Raw genomic sequence first — 19,308 nt, forward strand, 5'->3', positions numbered from 1 at the left:
CAGCTTCCTCCCCTGCCCAAAAATCAGGTGGGTTAGTTGCAAATATGTTATATATAGCACAAATTCTGCAAAAGACAAACAAACAGACAAAAAAAATAGCCCCCCACACCCAGCTATACCCTCTACCCCCCCCCCCTTTTGCCCTCCAGCAAGCTACATCCCTCCATCTCCCTCTTACAGCAGTAGGGAGCGGGTAATACATTCTGCCAGGGAAAATAAAGTTTCCTTCTGGTGTTGCCTGGCCGCTTGCGTCCTTCCCTCCCCCACTGCAAGATGTGCGGCTGCCATAGTCTGTGGGTTTCTCTGGACACTTTCACTTTCAGAGGTCATCCGCGGCACGCTCTTGATAGAACCAATGAAGTATGAAGCTTATCTGCCCACCGATAAAAATCTCAAACACAAAGAAAGTAATTCCTGAGCTGCACTCTGCCAGTCACCAGCGCCCATTGGGGCGCTCCGTTCTCTCGTGTTGTGGGGGTGGGGAGATGAAAAGGGGGGGCTAGTAGGGAACAATCCAGGATCCTGTCCCTCCCCATCGCCCCCGTGATCCCCGTACTCCTCCCCAGCAACGGGGTCCGAGTTCCTTAACGCATTTTGTCTGCACTCTGTTTACATTAGACGCAGCTGAGTGGGTGCAGCTACTGGGGTAACAGGCGCCGTCACTTTGATTTATGAGCACATCAAGAGGAGTTTCGGCGTGACACTCTGGACTGACAGGAGCACTTCATTAATCTGACGCCTAGGTTACTTGCCAGCCAATCCCTGCGCGCTGCCTCCCCCCGCCCCGCCAAGCTGTACAATATCAGCCACTACACAGGGGCCACTGCTGGAGAGGCGACGCCGTTTAAAAAAGAAAAAAAAATCCCCCTCTCCCTCCCGTGTTCTTTGGAAGCACAAAGGGACCAAATTTGTAACAATAGGGACTGCTGGGTCTACCCTTGCCCTGGCTCTGTTTAGAGCAGCTTTACGTCAAAAGACAGTGGCAAGAAAATTACACCTGCCTGGACATCACTTCTGCCTTGCCCGCGCTTACCAAGCGGAAGATACGAATGCTATAAATTGCCCACCCCATGAAAATAAAACTACTCAGAGCTTTGCTTAGAGGGTCAGCATTACAAGACGTCTTAGTCTTATTTCAATGTGAGAGGTGGAACATCCAGCCCAACTCCTGACTCAGCTGGACAACAGGGTCATCTCATGATTTCCTCCAGTGTGCACACCTGGTCTCTCTCATGCTCTCACCCACCGCTCTCTGCTCGCTCTCACCCCATTGGTACAAAACAAGGAAACTGAGACAGCAGACTCTGCTGTATTCAAATCTCAAACTCCCAAGGTCTGTCCCCCAGGTCACTGCAAGTGACCTCTGGAAGAGATACATATGGTACATCACTGCATCCGCCCGGACAGGATATAGTCCCGACATGCTTTCCTGCGCTCTCCTCCATCCTCCTCTTTCCTGTTCTTCCCCCACTCCTCAGGAGGTTTCCAACTATGCTCTGGTTCCACTTTTCCGCCTGCAGAGATCTGAAACTCTCCTGCATGGCAGGCTGCTACCTGTTCTGAACCTCATTACACAATACAAAGACCCAGGCAGAAAGAGATGCCCACCTGCTGATCCCCCGATCCCCGAAGACAAGTCGATAACTTAGAGTCACACTACACTAATCCATGAACTCAATTGAAGGGAAAGAAGCCGCTCAGTTTACAAACATTGTAGTGGGGTTCATAATTAAATACTACCATGGTTGCCATGAAGGAGACAGCACCGGCCAACAGCTACTACATGGCGGTATTTGTGATAATGCATTTATTCCCCCTTCCTTTTGGCAAACAATGTTTACAGTTCACAGTTTACCACCAAGTGCTTCCTGTGGGCAAATGGTGACTTTTTAATGGCCGCCACCCTGATTCACTTTGTGAAATTGATCTCTATTCAGAAGGGGACCACCCCATGGCCTATGCACAACTTACGCAGCTGTAAGACAACAGGTGCCTGCCATGTTAAGTGAGGCATCAGACTGGTGCTGGACCTGTGCACAAGAGTGAACTGCACCATTACCAGGTGATATATTGATCGTGAAACAGGTCCCAAGGCCCATTTCCAAGCTGCGATTCTTTGTGCTCAGACCAGTTCAAAATATCCCTAACACACCCGCTTTGCCCTTAATTTCAAAGCTCTTCCTTTCCCAGCCAACTTGTTTTTGTCGGTCACTCAGGGCACTGGTGCAGAGCCCTTTCCTTGCTGCAATTCTCCTTTCCATATTGGGATCCCTTCGGAAACCTCTTTGCTGCGTTTGCAGGCAGGCTTCATGGTGTTTAGGAGAGTATTTTTCCATACACATGCACCTCTTTGATTACTTAGCATATACTGAATAATCCTCCCCAAAAACAGTATTAATTTTAAGGAATCCTTAGAAAACAACAAGACATCGATTCCTGTTGGATCATTAATTAATAATCTATAAGCAGCTTTTTAAACGGAGTTAAATGCCTAGGCGAGTCCTTTGCCAGAGCTCAGTAGAGGTATTGCAATAGAATGTCTGTGGCCAATGGGAAAAGCTGCTCTGAGAAACGCAGATTTAAGCCTCTTGGGTTTCTTGAGCATATCTGGATATTTCAGCCACCAGGATGTAGTTTGGATCAAGTCTGACCCCTCCACCTTGTAGGTCAATGCTACAACAATAAAGGGGATCGACTAGATGACCTCTTTCGGCCTTACATTTCTATAGTTCTCCTTTAAGGGCCTGAGTCAAAGCCTATTGAAGTCAATGGGAGTCTTTCCATTGATTTGATCAGTCACTGGCTCAGGCCCTAAGGCCTCAATTCTGCAAAGCATTTAGACACCCACTTAAGTACAGCCTCATTCAGTAAATCACTCAACCACGTTTCACTTCTAAGGCCTTGTCTACACTGCCACTTACAGCGCTGAAACTTTCTTCGCTCAGGGGGGTGAAAAAACAGCCAGGCTCCCAGTGCTGGCAGAAATTCCCCTCACGGAGGTGGTTTTATTACAGCGCTGGGAGAGCTCTCCCCCAGTGCTGGAGCCGCGACTACACAGCCACGTTAAAGCACTGCGTCGGCTATGTAGACATACCCTAAGTCTCGCTGAAGTCAAGGGGACTTGAGCAGATGCCCAAAGTTAAGTGTGTGCTTTGCTGAACAGGGATGGGCTGCTGAAGGGGACTTCTGGGGCATATATTCCCATGGCCTTGCCATACCAAAAGATGGCGCAAAAGCAACCCCTATGCAGGAGGCCAACAAAAAGCTCCCCACAGATGCCAACGGAGATGTGGCTTGTACATAACGTAAGAAAATAAGAATGGCCATGCTGGGTCAGACCAATGGTCCACCTAGTTCAGTATCCTGTCTTTCGCCAGTGACCAGCGCCAGGTGTTTCAGAGAGAGTGAACGGAACAGGGCAATTTATCGAGTGATCCATCTCTTGTCATCCAGTCCCAGAAATGTGGGAGCAGTCCAGAACAAACCTTGTTCCATACTACATAAAGACAAATTATTTCATTTTTTTTTTTTTTAAAGAGAAACAAACCTCAAACACGCAGAATACGCATGAGATCATTTAACAATTCAGCCATTCTGAGAAGACTTTCAAAGTGGCCTTCTGGGAATAGAATGCCAAAGCTGCATAGGACGCACAAACCATAAACCCCTACCACTAACTTAATTCTCCACTTTGCCTAAAAAAAATAAAGGGAAAGCCGTATTTTTCTTCTGCATAGTAAAGTTTCAAAGTTGTATTCAGCCAATGTTCAGCTGTAAACTTTTGAAATAACAATCATAACGTTTTGTTCAGAGTTACCGACATTTCAGAGTAACGAACAACCTTCATTCCCGAGGTGTTCGGAACTCTGAGGTTCTACTGTAGATGAAATGAGAGACCGGGACTAATGGAAATATAAGGAATAAACAGAATAGCAATACTCCACGGATGGTTCCAGCAAGCCAGCAATTTGCCAGATCCTGGCATGTGACATCAAACAGTGCCGAGGAGAAGTTACCCCAAAAGTAAGGGCTCGTCTACACTTACAGATGTTCCTGCCATAGCTATGTGTGATTTGTTACTAGATTAGCTATGCTGGTAAAAGCCCACAGACACAACAGATCGACAAACTATACCAACCTAAGCATTTTTATACTGATTTAACAGTAGAGGGTTGTGCCATTATTACTATACCGGTGTCACTATACTGGCAAAAGCCTCCTAGTGTAGACAAGGCCTAACTCACAATGGGCTGACATCTCGGAGCGGGGAGAATATTCACACTTCAGTGGACTCCTGAGCATACAAGAACCACCTGCACGTAACGCGTGGGGCGGGCTTCATCTCACATCTGTGGGGGGTTGTGATTGCAGACAAGCTTTGCATCTTCACCAGTGAGGTGTCCACTCTGGGTCTCTTACAGGTGTTTGTATCTAGGTTGGTGTTGGACACTAGACGGCACGGCCACGTGTCAACTCCACTGCCCTTGTGCCCAGCTGATTTCTCAGGCTATCAGTCTTTCCCCGCAGGTTTTCAATCAGACGGGAGCACGGGGCTCTAAATTTTCAACTCCAGCAAGATCACAGCCAAAACAGGTTCCATGCCAGCTGTCGCCAAACACCTTCCTGAGAGGCAGGTCAGCTTTTCCTGGACCTCTGCCCATTTTCATTGAGTTAGTGCTTACAGGGGATACCATTGCACTGCGTAGGCCAGTGGTGCCTGGTGTGACCAAGTATGCACAGTGAAGAGCCCTCTTCACAGAAGGCAACAGGGCAATCACCTCCATGGGTATTATTCTGAGGATGCTTTTGGCCCAATGGAACTAGGTTAACATGGACACCTTCTTATGCCTCTGACCATTGCTCTCTTTCTACTTCTTCCACTCTTAGAGACTGGGTCATCAAACTAGAAGAGACAAGGGGCCTTTTAATGGATTAAACCTTCATTCATACTCATCAACTGGAGTAAATGAGACAACTGAAGTCTGCTGTCACCCCAGATGGGGGTAGATTGAGCGAGTCCAGATAGATAGGGGAATTCTAGGAATGAAGACAAATAGGATTCTTATCCCCACACAGGACCTTACTGGTCCTGGTGACACAGTTATCCTGCAATCACCTTAAGATGCTTTCTTATCAGATAGAACCAAGATGTAATTTTAGAGCGGGTGGAAATTTTTTGATTTCCCTTCTCCCTGCAAAATGGCCTGATTTTGAAAATAATTGTGTGTGTGCGCAAAAACTTTGATTTTCTCGATATTTTCCATTTCTCAGCAAAAAAATTTCATTTACAGTTTTTGATGTTTATCTCATTTTCCGTTATTTGACGGTTGAGTGTTATTTAACGTTTTTCTTTTCCAAATGCCATTTTCGATGGGTCAGCTGAAGTCATGTGGTAGGTTTTCCCCTCCCCCAAAAATTGAAAAATGAAAACTTGATTTCACAAATTGAAAAACGTCAGTTTCGGAAATCCATTTTTTAATAGTTTAAGGAAACTGGGAAAAAAGTTCTCTGGGAGTTTTAAGGAAAAAAAAAAAGCCATAAAAATTGATTCATTCCAAAAGTTATCAGAACAAAAACATATTTATGTATATATATTCTCATATCCAGATTTACACAGAGGTTTGATCAATTCAGTTTTACCCTTTGGTTAAAGATTGACTCAATATTCCTTAACAATCCTGGTTAATAATGTCCAGGTCCTTGTGAACCTCAATTACAGCAGGGATCCAGAATTAGGAAGGATGACCTAGTTTAGGAGAGAAGGGATATGCGGGTGTTGAAGGGCCCTTTGTCTCTTAGGGTACGTCTACACTGCCAACACACCCACTCCCCGGGGCAGAGAGTTTCAAAGCTCGGGTCAACCAACTCTGGCTTGGGGAACTTGGCTACGGGGCTAAAAATAGAAGTGCAGATGTTCCAGCTCAGGCTCTGATACCAACCCTCTCGCCGGGTCTCAGAGCCTGAGCTGCAGCCCAAGTGGGAATGTCTACACTGCTATTCTTAGCCCTGTAATGCAAGCCCCATGAGCCCAAGTCAGCTGATCTGGGCTCTGAAACTCACTGCTGTGGACCTGGTTTTTTTCTTTTCCCCTTCCAGTTTAGATGTACCAGTACTCACAAGAGGTGGGTGATGAAACAGCAGGTGCTCTGTGGAAACCACATCTATCATCAAAACATTACAAGTTCAAAGCGTCGTCTGTACTGGGTATTTTGTTTGGTTTTTGCAATGGCACTGTAATATTGGTGCAAATGCCCAGTGTAGATGTGCTGTACTGATGCGATTTCCCCTGCTAACTTATTGGGTTTTAACCACACCAGTGCAAGATCCATTTTTCAGTAGTGCAGCGTGCCTGTATTAATAATACCTACCAAGTTTTTACACTGTGTTTGTCATCTGCAGATCTCCAAGCGCTATACAAAAGAGAGGCCTTATGCTCATTTTACAGGTGGGGAAAGAGAGAGAGAGAGAGAGAGAAAGAGGTGAAGTGATTCACCCAAGGTCACTCAGCAGGCAGAGAGTAGGAATAGAACCCAGGTCATTTCAGGCACAATCCACTGCCCTATTCACTAGACCACACTGCCTCCCTTTGCATTACAGCACATTAGAGGTAGTAGAGAATACCAGTGCATATTCCCCCTTGTCTAGATAAGCCTTAACAAGGCTACTTAAGTGGGCAGCCACAATCAAGGAACAAAACACGTGTCCCACCCCACCCCACAGACATGGAAGAGTTCCAACAAGAGCTGGAAAAGGTGGTTTCCTGTGCGAGCTTGTGTCCCAGATCAGGGGGACCCATAGCTGCTGCGACCTCACCCACTGCATGCTTCTGGTCCCTTACACATGGACCAGAACCACTACGCAGAAGAAGATAGGAAATGGAGAGACAGTCACTAGCCATGGATGAAATCTCAAAAGAGATTCAATAATAAGCTCCCCAGTGAGCCCAACTAATCCGAAACTGCAAAACTGGGCAGGGGATGTCAGGAAAACAGGCTTCCCATGCCAGATACCCAGCACTTTCCGCCTCCACGGGGGCCAGGAATACAAGAGTATTCTATTACTACTACAGTCTTAACCCAGGCTAGGGTGTCACATCCTCCAAATGTCACCTCCACCCCATCCAGGCCCTGGTCTTCAGTGCACCTTTCACTCAAGTGTTCCTCTTGAGGTCTGGCCGCACACAAACTCCTCACCTGAGCGCAGTGGTGCTCGTCAAATGGCTGACGCGCGAGCGCTGCTAACACTCAAGGTGAAGTGCAGGCACAGCTCAAGAGTCCTGTTGGATGGGGCATCTCGCAAACACACTGAATTTCAGCCTCTCTCTGGTGCCTTGTATTTCCAACTCTCCCTCTCTATCTCAAGCTAATATTAGTCAGAGAAAATGGCTCATGGTCGCCAACTCCAGCGGTTCAGCTCTTGGCTCTTAGGGACTCACGGGGGAGAGGGGAAAAGAAAAGATTTTTCCTCTCCTCTTCTTGATAAGATCCCTTCTGGATGAAGGGGCGGAAGCACAATGCTGCCGGCCCTCCAACATATTCCACTTGCACAGAAGCCTCCGGCATGACATGGACTGTGGGTCGGACTGTACGGAGAGCTCCCCGAGGGAGAGACGTTCCTATGTTGGACACGGCATATGGACACCACTGCTCTCACACCCAAGTGACCTCATCACCTCCCACACTCCAGGCATGTTTTATAGATGCATCATCCAGTAATGATGCACTGTGAGCTACAGGGTTACGCATATGATGTGGAATTTTATGATAGGGGTAACCACAAGAAAAGGTGTCCCAGGTGGCTTAGGTCCAGCTGCCCCCCCCCCCCAGCCCCATAGCACCTCATTTATCCACTCCACCTCCATAACCATATGCCCCTATCCCCTGGGCCCCTCCCTCCACCGACATGCCTGCCAGCGGGCTACCCTAAGATTTACACACGCCACGCCTTTTCCCTCCCCTTTGGCTTGCAGCAGTTCCGATCTGTGCCTGCGTCTGTGCCCCGAACCTGTATGGGCGAGCTCACCTCTTTGGGTTGCTGCTTTCCGGCTTGCTGCTGTGTCAATAGCTGCAGGTGAAGCTGCTCCTGTTGCTTCTTGTAGTATTCCTGCAGCTGAGGGGAGGGAGAGCAGAAAGCAGCACACGTCAGGGAGGCAGCCGGAAGATCCTGCCCAGGCCTAACCACTTAGGTTCTTAAACTGGGCTTAGCACAAGGCTGCCAACTCTGGCCATGTTACTGCCAGGCTCACGATGTTTGTTGGTTTGCTTAAATACCCAGCTCCTAAAGTCAGGTGAAAGAACATTTCAGCTATTTAACGACAGCACTGGCAGTCTGATGCTCTTTGCCCAACTCCACGGTAGACGTGAGACCCACAATCAAGATTTTGACTCCCTGGGATAATTAAAATTCACAATAAATAAATAAATAAATAAATAATACTCCTTCTCAAGTGTCTTTCACTTGAAGCTCTCAAAGCCCTTTACATATACTAATTAAGCCTTGCTTATTATTAATCATCATTTGTATTAGGGTACGGCCTAGAAGCCTCAACCAGGTCAGGGCCCCATTTTGCTAGGTGCAGCGACAAACATGTACTTAATTCAGTATTATCGTAGGTATCAGCAATTAGTGATCTGCGTTTTAGAGGGGGGAAGTGAGGTGTGAGGAGGTGGACTGACTTCATCAAGGTCTCACCGTGAGCTCGTGATACTGTAGGGAATGGAACCCAGGAGTCCTGACTCCCAACCTTCTGCTCTAGCCAGCAGAAGTACCCTCCCCCCCTCTAAGCCCCACACGATGCTTTGCCAAAGGGTGTGGCTGAGATTGACGCGCAGGCCCCAGCAGCAGTCAAATTAAAACAGCCTATCAATGAGAATGAGACGTGTTCCCAGAACAAACAGCACCATGAGTAAAGGTGACTCACTCATAATGGCTAGCGTTAGGGCAGAGAGGCTGAAATACTATGGTGATGATGGAAGGGTGCTACAGGAAAGTCTCTTCCCCCTTTCTTCTGGCTTGTATAAGCCTCGAGAATGCACTCCTAGCCTTTCTGAGTAATATTTCTATTGCACGCTGCTTTTCTTCCTCCAGATTAGACTGGCTGTTCTCACTTTGGAAGGAGCTGTGGTCTAGCAGCAGTTGGGGCAGGAGACTAGGAGCCAGGACACGTGGGTTCTATCCCCAGAAAGCCACTTCCGCTCAGTTTACCCATCTGTAAAATGGGGACAACAACAACTACACAGGAAGCTTAATTAATGCTTGTAATGCACTTTAAGATCATCTGATAAAAGGTGCTTTTGTTCCATATTTTGGATTTTCAGGCAGAGGTAAATTCCAGCTCTAAGATTCCCTCCTCCTCCCACTCCCGTCTCCAAATAAACTGTTCCCGATGGATTTGTTTTCCATAAAAGCCACAAAGAAGCATCCACAAAGCCGGGAAACCCTTGGCTTCTGCTGAATGCTGGGAAACCTTTATCAGCTCAGGAATTGACAGCAGCAACTTTGCTTTTTCTGTCTGCGGAACAGGTTTGGAAAGCCAAGCTGTTTACCCGAAAGCCAATCAAAACCAGGTCTCTATAACTCGGTTGAACAGGGTTCCGAGAACATTGGGTCAAGAGGTGAGAGGTGTGATGTTTGGTTTTCTTCTGGTGGAGAATGCAAGCTATTCTGGCCTGGGTTGTTTAATTTGCAGTCAAACATGTTTCTTTATCCGGCTCCAAAGAGGCTCCAAGAAGGACTCCACCCAGGTTAGTGTTTACCCTTTGTTCTTTCCCTGGGGCCAACCTTGAATCCTTATCAGCGTGTTTGGAGTAAACAGGTACAGAAGGCAAGAGAAGGGTGTGGAAGATGCTTGTGGGATTTCTCTCCTACTCCCCCTCCTTCCCCCCAGCTGGAGATGTTTACCCACGTCCTTGTGTTTTGGAGTTCTTTCCCTCCACCGCTCTTTTTGCAGAGAGCGAGTGAGTGAGTGAGTGGTGTGTGTGTGTGTGTGTGTGTGTGTTCTGGAATGCAGAGAAAGCTCAGCTCCAAGGAACGAACCCGAGCTGCTAAGTCTGGGTCTGGATCCAAACACCTGCCCCAACTCAGGGAGAGTCCAGAGTCGAGCTTGAGGCTTGGGGCCCACTAGAGAGACAAGGGCGAGCCACGAAGCTTGACCCCAGATCCAAATGGTCCCGCCCATCAGGCTTTGGCTCAGGCCTCTCCCCACTGAAAACCAAATCCTGAACGGGTTTTAATGTAGACACTGTTGTAGGGGATTTTGACGCTGCAGTAGAATCCAGCTGCAGTGGGATTATTGATAAATTAAAATTCTTCCCATTCCATGGTGCCAACGTGGTTGGGATCCCTAGGGCAAGCAAGATGGGGGACTGGAGACAGCCGTAGAGAGGGAAAGGGCCAGGCTGCTTGCATGACTGTCTTAGAGGGGGTCCATCCTCACCCGACACAGAGGCCAATGTCACTGGAGAGAATGGGGTGGAGTGCAGGCCGGTGCTGACTCTATTTGCATCCATGGGGCAAGGATTCTTTATTTATTATTTTTATGTTTTAGGAGGGTGCAGAGCTCAGTGAGCCGGCCTCGTAGGGTACATGGAGGAAGGGAGGCCTCGGCTGGCCCTACCTGTTGCAGCATGATCGCCTGCTGCTGCTGCAGCAGAGCTTGGAGCTGGGGAGGAGACAGGATCTGCTGCATCTGCTGTGGCGTGATCATCTGAGGCGACATCATAGCGACAGACACGGGGACCTGCGGAGACAGAGAGCGAGAGCGCGTTAAACACAACCCCACGCTGAGTTCGCAGGAAGAAGTTCTCGCCTACAGCTACAAGCTCCGGCGTTCCCTCGTTAAGGCTGAAACAGAGTTTCCCCTCCAACTCAGGCCCTTAAAAACCCTCCCCCAAATTCCAGCCTTGGTAGGCTGGGCCGGGGCTGCTTTAGGAATGTCCTACCCACTTTGAAGTCAAATCAGACACTGGGTTCCCTGAATGATGCTCCCTCAATATAGGGCTGCTAAGCCCAGCTCCAAAACCCCTCAAAAACTGGTTTGGGTCCCAGACCTAGCAGAGAGGATTTGAAAATGTAGCCAGCATCGCCAAGACCAAGCATTCAAAGGCCATGAGTTAGGCCCAAAAGAGCAATGAGATTTTTAATATATAGGGTTTTTTTTTCCTTGGGGAAGGGGTATTTCCCTTCTTGGTTTTGAGCCTTTAAGGGGGTCATGTTTTCAAGCTTTCCTCCACAGTCATGAAGGCTACAATCTTACTTGCATTTTAAATGAAAGTAGAGATTCTCACGTAATCACAGGATTCCAGGAGCCAAGGTGTTAAGCAAACGTCATGAATCGCCAGATAAAATTGCAAGCACTGATGTCATTGCCTAAGGGCTCGATTTTCAGAGGCACTGCACACCCATAAATCCAATTGTAAAAGGGGGGGGGGGAAATCGATGCTCTGTATCTTTAAAATCAGGCCCTCGAATCAGCAGAGGTTTGGGTTTTGCAAAAGCAAAACCCTGTCTGGTTTGGATCCGGACTCCATTTTATCTGAATCTCAAAAGCCACGGGAGAGAGGGGTGGGGTCAGAGGTTTACCCATCTTTAGGGTCCTCATGGCACTTTTTACTAAGAACCGGTAGCCAGAACTTCTCTAACCCACTGCTGCTATGCATTGGGAAGGTGGGGGCAGAGATTCTTGAGCTGCAAGGTGTACGATTTGGAGAAAATGTGGCGCACACAGTGGGCGCGATCCTGTGAGATTCTGAGCACCTTCTGGGAGCTACAACTCTCATCCAGCCAAAGGAAGTTGTGGGGACTCAGAGCCTTGCCCAAATCTTATTTTAGGCGATTGCAGGTGCCATTTTGCCCCTCCCTGGGGTCAACTAAAGCTCCCCACCCTGCCCCATTCTGGGCATGGACCAGCTGGGCTGGTGTGCTTTCCATCTGCCTCAATTTGGGGAAGTGTAACAGGGCAGCTGGCCCCTTCGATGAAATTGGGCCCCGCTGTTCTCTTCCAGGTGTGCCCTAGTTTGGTGTCATGAGGAGGGCAAGGCTGCCCTGAGCGTTACAAATGAGACGGCCCAAAAGCAACAGAGTTCACAGTCCTCAGGCAGGCAACTGGGGTTCCCTGAAGGAGAGTCCAGAACCCAGAGTCCACAGAGAGCACGAGCGAGCTCAAAAGAAGAGCAGAGCTGGGCTGTGAGCAGGGCCGGCTCCAGGCACCAGCTTGCCAAGCAGGTGCTTGGGGCGGCCACTCCGGAGAGGGGCGGCACATCCAACTATTCGGCGGCAATTTGGCGGACGGTCCCTCCCTCCCGCTCGGAGCGAAGGACCTCCCGCCGAATTTCTGCCGCAGATCGCAATCACAATTGTGATCACGGCTTTTTATTTATTTATTTTTTTTGCGCCGCTTGGGGCGGCCAAAACCCTGGAGCCGGCCCTGGCTGTGAGCTTCAGGGAAGGGGTGCCCTTGCAGGAGAGCATGCGGAGAGCTCTCTAGTGAGCAGGGGAGCCAGATCAGGCTGGTGAAAGCAGAAGGCAGGCGGGGGGGGAGGGTCCCCTACAAACTTCCCCAGCCCAGAGAGCTGCTGTCAGAGAGGGCTGAAAGCAATAGAGCCTAGTGGATCCTTCACTCAAAAAGCTGAAGCCAGAGGCCAAGGAGGGCTAAAGGCTGGGGAATGGTGGAGGGGTGAACCCACCCATGTCTCCAGGGGAGAGCTGGAGCTAGGCCTGAGAATATAACAGGGCAGAGAAGCACCCCAGCTAGAGGGGTTAGGGTGAGGCATGGTGAGAGACACTGGAGCTGTACCAGAGAGCTGGGGAATAGTGAGAGATGCTGGAGCTGTATCTGGCCTCCCGATGGATGGTTGGGAGTTGAGAATGAGTAAATGTACTGTTTGGTCAGTGCTGGGGAAATCTGGATTATGGTTGTGGGATTTCTTATAATAAATTACTCCCGAAAAGGGCTTGTGTGGAGTTCCCAGGGTCTCTGGAAGAAAGGAGAAACCAAGGCAAGCATGCTTGTAATGCCACAGCTGGAGGGCAGTCGAAGTGGGGGTTGCCTTATCACATACAGTGGAGACTGAAGGCAGGTGATTAGCCCCTGGCAGAGGGGAACTGCAAGTGCCCAGAAGAGGGAAACCAAGGCAGGGGGCTGCTTGCAGGGTCATCTGAGGACAGGATGACTGAGAAATGGGGAGGGAGGCCCAGGATGTCCGTGGCCCTTTCCAGGTGAACTGCTGTCAACTGCTCAGGTGTTGAATCCCAACATCCCATTTTCGGGCCCACAACCCAGCCCTCCAGCCAGGACCTTCTCTTCCTCACCCTTTGAACTGCAGCATGCGGGGAAGGTACTGGCAACAACTGGGTGGGGGAGAGGGGGGACCCACAACCCATATCTTTTGCAACAGCTCTAGGGCGAGTTTAGTGCCCGTTTCCACTACCCCTAGCCCCGCCTTCCCCTTCCCTTCATTGCTTAAATTCTCTTCTAAAACACACCTAACAAGCTCGGGGCCCCAGAAGAAAGGGGAGGAAGGGGAGGCATTTGGGCTTGTCAATCAAATGTCACCTCTTCACCTTCCAAACTGGTTCTAGCAGCTGTTGGAAGTGGTTGGAAGCAGGCCGGGTCAGAGAGCCTGCTGCAGCGGGGGGCGGAGCGGGGGGCGCTGATCCCAGGTGAGCAGAAGTTTTTACTGGTGATAAGCCAGGAGGAGGTGGGAACAAGGGCAAAGGATTGAGCAGCAGATCCCAACATGAAAGGTATCAAGAGATGCCAGTCCTGGATACCGCCGTCCGCGCGGGCTCCAAAACGACCGAAATAGAGCAGCTGCGGCTCCCAAACTGGGTCGTCGTCACTCACAGGAGCTTGGAAGTGGGTCGGAAGAAGCTCGTGACCAACCCTCAGTGAGCGCACCCCCCTTGGGGGTTGCCTGAGCCGAGCGGCTCGGGGTCTGATGTGGAGGCAGAAGGGAAAAGTGGCTTTCCTGTCCAACCTGATGTCCACGGGTAACTGGCATGTGTGTGGCGGGCGCGGGGGAAGTGGAGCAGGTGCTCCGATACCACTGCAAGCGCCTGCGCAGAACAGATTGCAGTTCCTGAGTGTCAAGTGTTTGGCCAGCAGCCCCTCCCAGCAGCAAAGTCCACTGGGACTCTAGCTCACAGGCTACGTGTCATAAGCAGCTTCAAATTCTTTGAGTTTCATGGGATATGTACGGCTGCCGAGTCCCTCCTTGAACTGCTGCGACTTTTCCAGCACTCGGGCCTGCTCCTGGGGGGGGGTTCGTGGGCTGACCCCATCCCAACGGGGTTGGGGGGAAGGGGGACAGGGGACGGTGGCTAGCCATGCTTATCCGAGGGGGTGTGTCTCTCACCACCCAGTGCTAGCTGTCCTGGCTTAGCACAGCCCAAAGCAGGGATTGGGGCTCCGTGCGCAGCACGGAATTGGGCTAATTTCACGGAAATTGTGATTTACACAGGGCCTTATTCGGAGTATGGGCCCCACATCTTGAGAGGCTCTCTCATGGACCTTCTCCCCTCCCCACTGGCTGCCATGCAGTTCCCCCACCCTCCCCACTGGTGATCTTTTTAAAGTTTCCTTTAATCTGATTTAGCCACTAAGAAAGGAGGAGGAAGAGTCAGCATCATATGGGCCAACCAGCTCTCCATACGCCACACTTAAATGCTCCACGGACCACAGTCCTAATTAATCTCACTCATGGCAGGCACCTGAGCTGGGCACAGGGCTTCACAGCACAGGTGCTGGGTGCTGCGCCCCTTCTCAAGGCACTGATCTAAACTTAAAGGAGGGAGTGAGAGAGAACTAGAAAGAAAAAGGGGGAGGGAATAATATTTAATAATATATAGAGATATACCTATCTCATAGAACTGGAAGGGACCTTGAAAGCTCATTGAGTCCAGCCCCCTGCCTTCACTAGCAGGACCAAGTACTGATTTTTGCCCCAGATCCCTAAGTGGCTCCCTCAAGGATTGAAATCATAACCCTGGGTTTAACAGGCCAATGCTCAAACCACTGAGCTATCCCTCCTCCCAAAGGAAGGGGACACCGGTAGCCAAAATACTTCTAAAAATCAGACCGTGGAGAAGTTATCAGGCTTTGCAGAGACATGAGGAACGTATCAATCATCTCTATCCAACCATTATTTACAGCTGACATTAGTAACCCATAATTACCATGCCAAGGACCGGGTGGGCTAGGAGAGCTGGCCAAGAGGACTTCTGTTATATTAGAACGCCCCCTGTGATTTGGGATAATGCTGGATGTCAAGTCCTGGGCATTTGCTCTGGAAACTAGTTTCGCCCCAGACAAGTTAAGAGCCAGAAAAAATGGGGGGGGATCCTGAAAATTTCAGAGCCCCCTATTGCCCACCCCCATATCCAGGCAGAGGGCAGACATCACCCCAGAATAGTTTCCAGGGGTTTGAACCTGCAATGCTGGCCCAGGGGGGTGAGCTGTAGTCAGCACCTGGGAATGGAATGTAAAGCTATTGTACATTCCATGTTAACCTTGCAATGTTCGCCTCTAAGTGGAAATGCATTCAGCACGAACCCTCCCTGGACATCTGCAGAAAATCTCTTCCACCTAAACCAACTCTCCTCGATGCCCTCCAACCATGAAAGCAGGTAACCTCGGCTGGCCAGAACAGGGAAGCCTGCCTCTCCAAGGAGGCTCCATGCTAGATTGGTCTTAGCCAAAGTGACCCTGCGATAGCTGAGGGCCGGGTTACCAGGAGGGGAAAATCGGGCAGAAGATTTTCCTCGCTCTCTGGTCCTGCTGGAGGCAGAGCACATGTGGGGCATAGGGAGAGGAGATCTCAGTTCCAGGTGGTGGTGAGTTACCTCCTACTTTGGTCCCAGCCTTGTAGGGGGAGATTGAGCCAGGCAGGGAGCAGCTGAAATAAAGCACGGGCCCCTGACCGCTAAGTAGCTGCTCACGCCCAGCACTGTTAGGCATTTCTAGCAACCTTCCTGGGAGTGAGCTGCAGTAACCTATTCTCGTCTGTAGGAGGCGCTTGGCCTCAAAACCCTCCATTTACACTTTTTAAACCTGTGAGTGAATGAGGCCTCCCCCCCGCCCCCCGCAAGTCCTTTTAACTTGCCCGAGGCCATGTCAACCGCAGACTATAACCCCCTCCCCACCACAAAGGGAGCGGCTCCAACCGGGGCCTGATGGGAGCCTAACTCTTCCAGGGACTGCGGCTGAGGGTATTTGATGTGCGCCCTCCCCCCACCCCCCTTTTCAAACAGGGCCGGACATGTGTTCATTAGGATTTGTGCTGCCAGGGTGCTGCAAAGAACAACCGACGCGTAAAGTAGGAAGGGTTGGAGTTTGGAGAGCAAGGTGGCTTGATTATTCACAGCAACCTGTGCTTCTTTTATGCAACAGGTGACCTGTTATGTGTTTCCAGGTATATCTGAAGGTATTGGCAGAGCTGTCTGCAATCAAGTGTCTCAGAGGCAGATAACTACTAGCCCCATTTGACAGACACGCAGAGGTGAAGCAACTTGCTTATGGTCACTTCGCGGCACAGCTGAGAACAGAACCCAGGAGTCCTGGCTCCCAGCTCTAATCACTTCAGCACACTTCTTCCCAGAGCTAGAAACAGAACCCAAGAGTCCCCGTTCATGCCTGATCTCCACAATATGGACCCCACCTACTTAAGAGACCTGCTTCTTCCCTTAAAGCTCATTTCAGCAGCTGGGCGGAGCCAGGGGTAGCAGAGCTCACGGAGGGGGCTACCCTCCATGGAATTTGCTCCCCTTCCACCCTATTGGTCCAACTGAGCCGGAGTTTGCTGACCTTTGAGAAAGGTTGCAAGGCTTATCTATTTACTCAGACTTTTTGCTAGAGGGAAGTGTCCCGGGTGGGCCGAGTTTCATTTGTCATTTCAGATCTCTCTCTCTCAGCTGACTTCTTGTAAAGTTATTTATTAATTGTTGCATGCTCACCCAGAGGCTGCAACTGAGGCATCTTGGATGAAAGTCAGCCAAGGAAATCAAGGCCACAGGAGCGCTTCACCCGGGCAGAAGCCCGACTGCTTGCCCTCCTCGCTCTGGGAGGAAAAGTGCAAGCACTGCGGGGGCAGGGACTGCCTTTTGGTTCTGTGACTGTACAGCACCTAGCAGAGCAGGGTCCTGGGCCATGAATTGGGCTTCTAGGTGCTACGGTAACACACACACAGAAATAGTAAGTGCTAAATTAGTCCCTGCAAATAGCTGCACAGTCCTCCCGCCATTGGGACATCTGCAAACACTGGTCACAAGACCAAAACGTATCACTGAGGGGGCCTCAATATGTTCCTCTAGGAATTAGATGAGATGACCAGTTTGATAAGCTGGTGTCACCACTCTCCCTAGCCCGGTAGAGGATCTGACCAGTTGGGCATTCTCTCACCCAACAGTGGAAACTTGGAGATTTAGAGAGACAAATCCATGCAGTGGCGGCACCAGGATAAGTGAGAGCACAGGGTCGGTGCCCGCTCCTGGGGAGCTAAGCCTCACGCTAATTTCCCTTTGCCATTCATTAGCTGGCAACATGCTCGGAATGAGAGCCTATAATTAATCGCTCATCTGCATCCCCCATCCAAACGTCTTCCCCCGCCCCAACCACCACGCAGCGCATCCTATTTGATACACGTTTGCTGGCATTTTCAAATCAGAGGCATTCTAATTACCGGAGAGTTATAACACCTTCCATTTCTCGCCCGGCGGACTGACACCCTGTCAAGAGCAAAGAGAATTGCCAGAGGTTTTGACAACACTAATTGCCCCTATAATCTAAAAACACAAAGGAGAAGCGATTAGTCGTGAGGACCGCAGCTCTCGATCCGACATGAGGTTTTCACAACGTTACAAGAAAACAAAAGCGGCGCCTTTTAGAGTTTGATGGCTGCTAACAAAAGCAGAATTATATTTTCATACAACCTTTGTCTGCCTTAAATGGCTTTCCCCTTTGCGCTACGACGCCGAGCTGACATGGGGAACGGTTCTTGTGGCTTCTTGAGAAGTGGGGGCGGAGAGGAGACAAGCCAGGTACCTGGGCTTTGGTTCCCGTAAGATGTGTATTTGAGGCTGAAGAGTTCTCGTTCCAGGTCTTGCATTATGTGGGAGGACAGGTTCCAGTCTCGCTGCACCATTGGCTCAGGTTATCTAGCTAACATCAAGCCCCTTCAGGGCACCATGGGTCCGGGTACTACAGCTGGTTGGAAAATGAAGATTTCCCCCTCCCACCCCAAAAATTTTCAGGTGAAAACCAGAAGTTTGAGGTTTATTGACAAAAAGTCACAATTGTCTATGAAAAGTGGAAAATGTCCACAAAAGTATTAATTGAGTTGAAAACCCAATTGTCCATCGCAAACCGTTTCACCCAGTCCTATTGGTTACTTACATGACCCCATCACTGCGGTACCTGAGCACCTTATAAATGTCACAGTACCTCTGAAAGGTGGGGGCATATTCTCCCCATTTGACAGATGAGGAGCTGAGGCAGAGAGATGAAGTGAGGCATCAAACAAAAAATATAAACTAGGCAAGTCAACAGGACCGTCAACCAGGGTTACCTCACACCACAGCCAAGATTTCCCCAGGAAACAATGATCCTCATGTCAAACCTAGAGGCAGACAAGCAATGTGGAGTTGGCCCCAAAAGGGCTCGGATGCAGGACTCTCTTATGAGGGGCACCGTGGGCATCTAATCTTAGCCAACGTGTCCGTGAGGCCGTTGGGAAAGTCAGTGAAGAGACATGAAGGATTTTAAATTCGCTGGGGACGCCCAGCTCTCTCTGTGCCGGAGAATGAGGCCAAGGTCTGGGCGAGATTGGGGCATGCACGAGAACGCAGGGCCTAAGCCTCAATCCTCAGATCACGGTGCGTGAGGAGAAGCAAACAGAAGCATTGGCGGAGGTTATTTCACCCTCTCCACCCCGCATCGTTCGCAACCAGTTCCTGACTCAGGGGTCTAGTTGGATCCCCAGCTGCTCAAACTTAACAACTGTCCTGCTTGCCACCAGGGCCGGCTCCAGGCACCGTGCTTGGGGCGGCAGATTGTTGGAGGCGGCATTATGCCCAATCCTAGGGTGGCATGACCGCTTTTGTTGTTGTTGTTGTTCTTGTTCCGCTCCGGCCGCCCTGTAGGGGGCGGCGGCGCGGACAACCAGAGCGCCCTGCAGGGCAGTCCTCTTCCTTCCCTCCCCGCCGACCAGAGCGGAGCTTTCGCGGCAGCGCAGCGGGAGGGACCGTGTGGCAGCGCCCTGCTGTAACCCTGGCCGCCCCCTTCTCTCTCTCTCCCCTGCCCGCTCCCTCCTCCTC

The 19,308-nt window shown here is 50.2% G+C and overlaps 1 protein-coding gene across 7 annotated transcripts in view; it reads right to left on the reverse strand.

Moving 5' to 3' along the window:
* FOXP4 (forkhead box P4) overlaps nucleotides 1-19,308 on the reverse strand; it is a 144,333-nt gene that overhangs the window by 46,868 nt on the left and 78,157 nt on the right. For all 7 annotated transcript variants that reach the window (XR_004645366.1, XM_034767355.1, XM_034767356.1 and 4 more), the window contains 2 exons: nucleotides 10,616-10,738; nucleotides 8,023-8,109 (listed from right to left, as the gene is read on the reverse strand). Coding sequence is in view for 6 of the 7 variants with exons in the window: in XM_034767355.1 (XP_034623246.1) it covers nucleotides 8,023-8,109; nucleotides 10,616-10,738 (210 nt within the window). In the remaining variant the exon portion in view is untranslated. The remainder of the gene's footprint in view (nucleotides 1-8,022; nucleotides 8,110-10,615; nucleotides 10,739-19,308) is intronic.

This window comes from Trachemys scripta, chromosome 4, assembly GCF_013100865.1.
Source record: "Trachemys scripta elegans isolate TJP31775 chromosome 4, CAS_Tse_1.0, whole genome shotgun sequence".
Classification (NCBI taxonomy): domain Eukaryota; kingdom Metazoa; phylum Chordata; order Testudines; family Emydidae; genus Trachemys; species Trachemys scripta.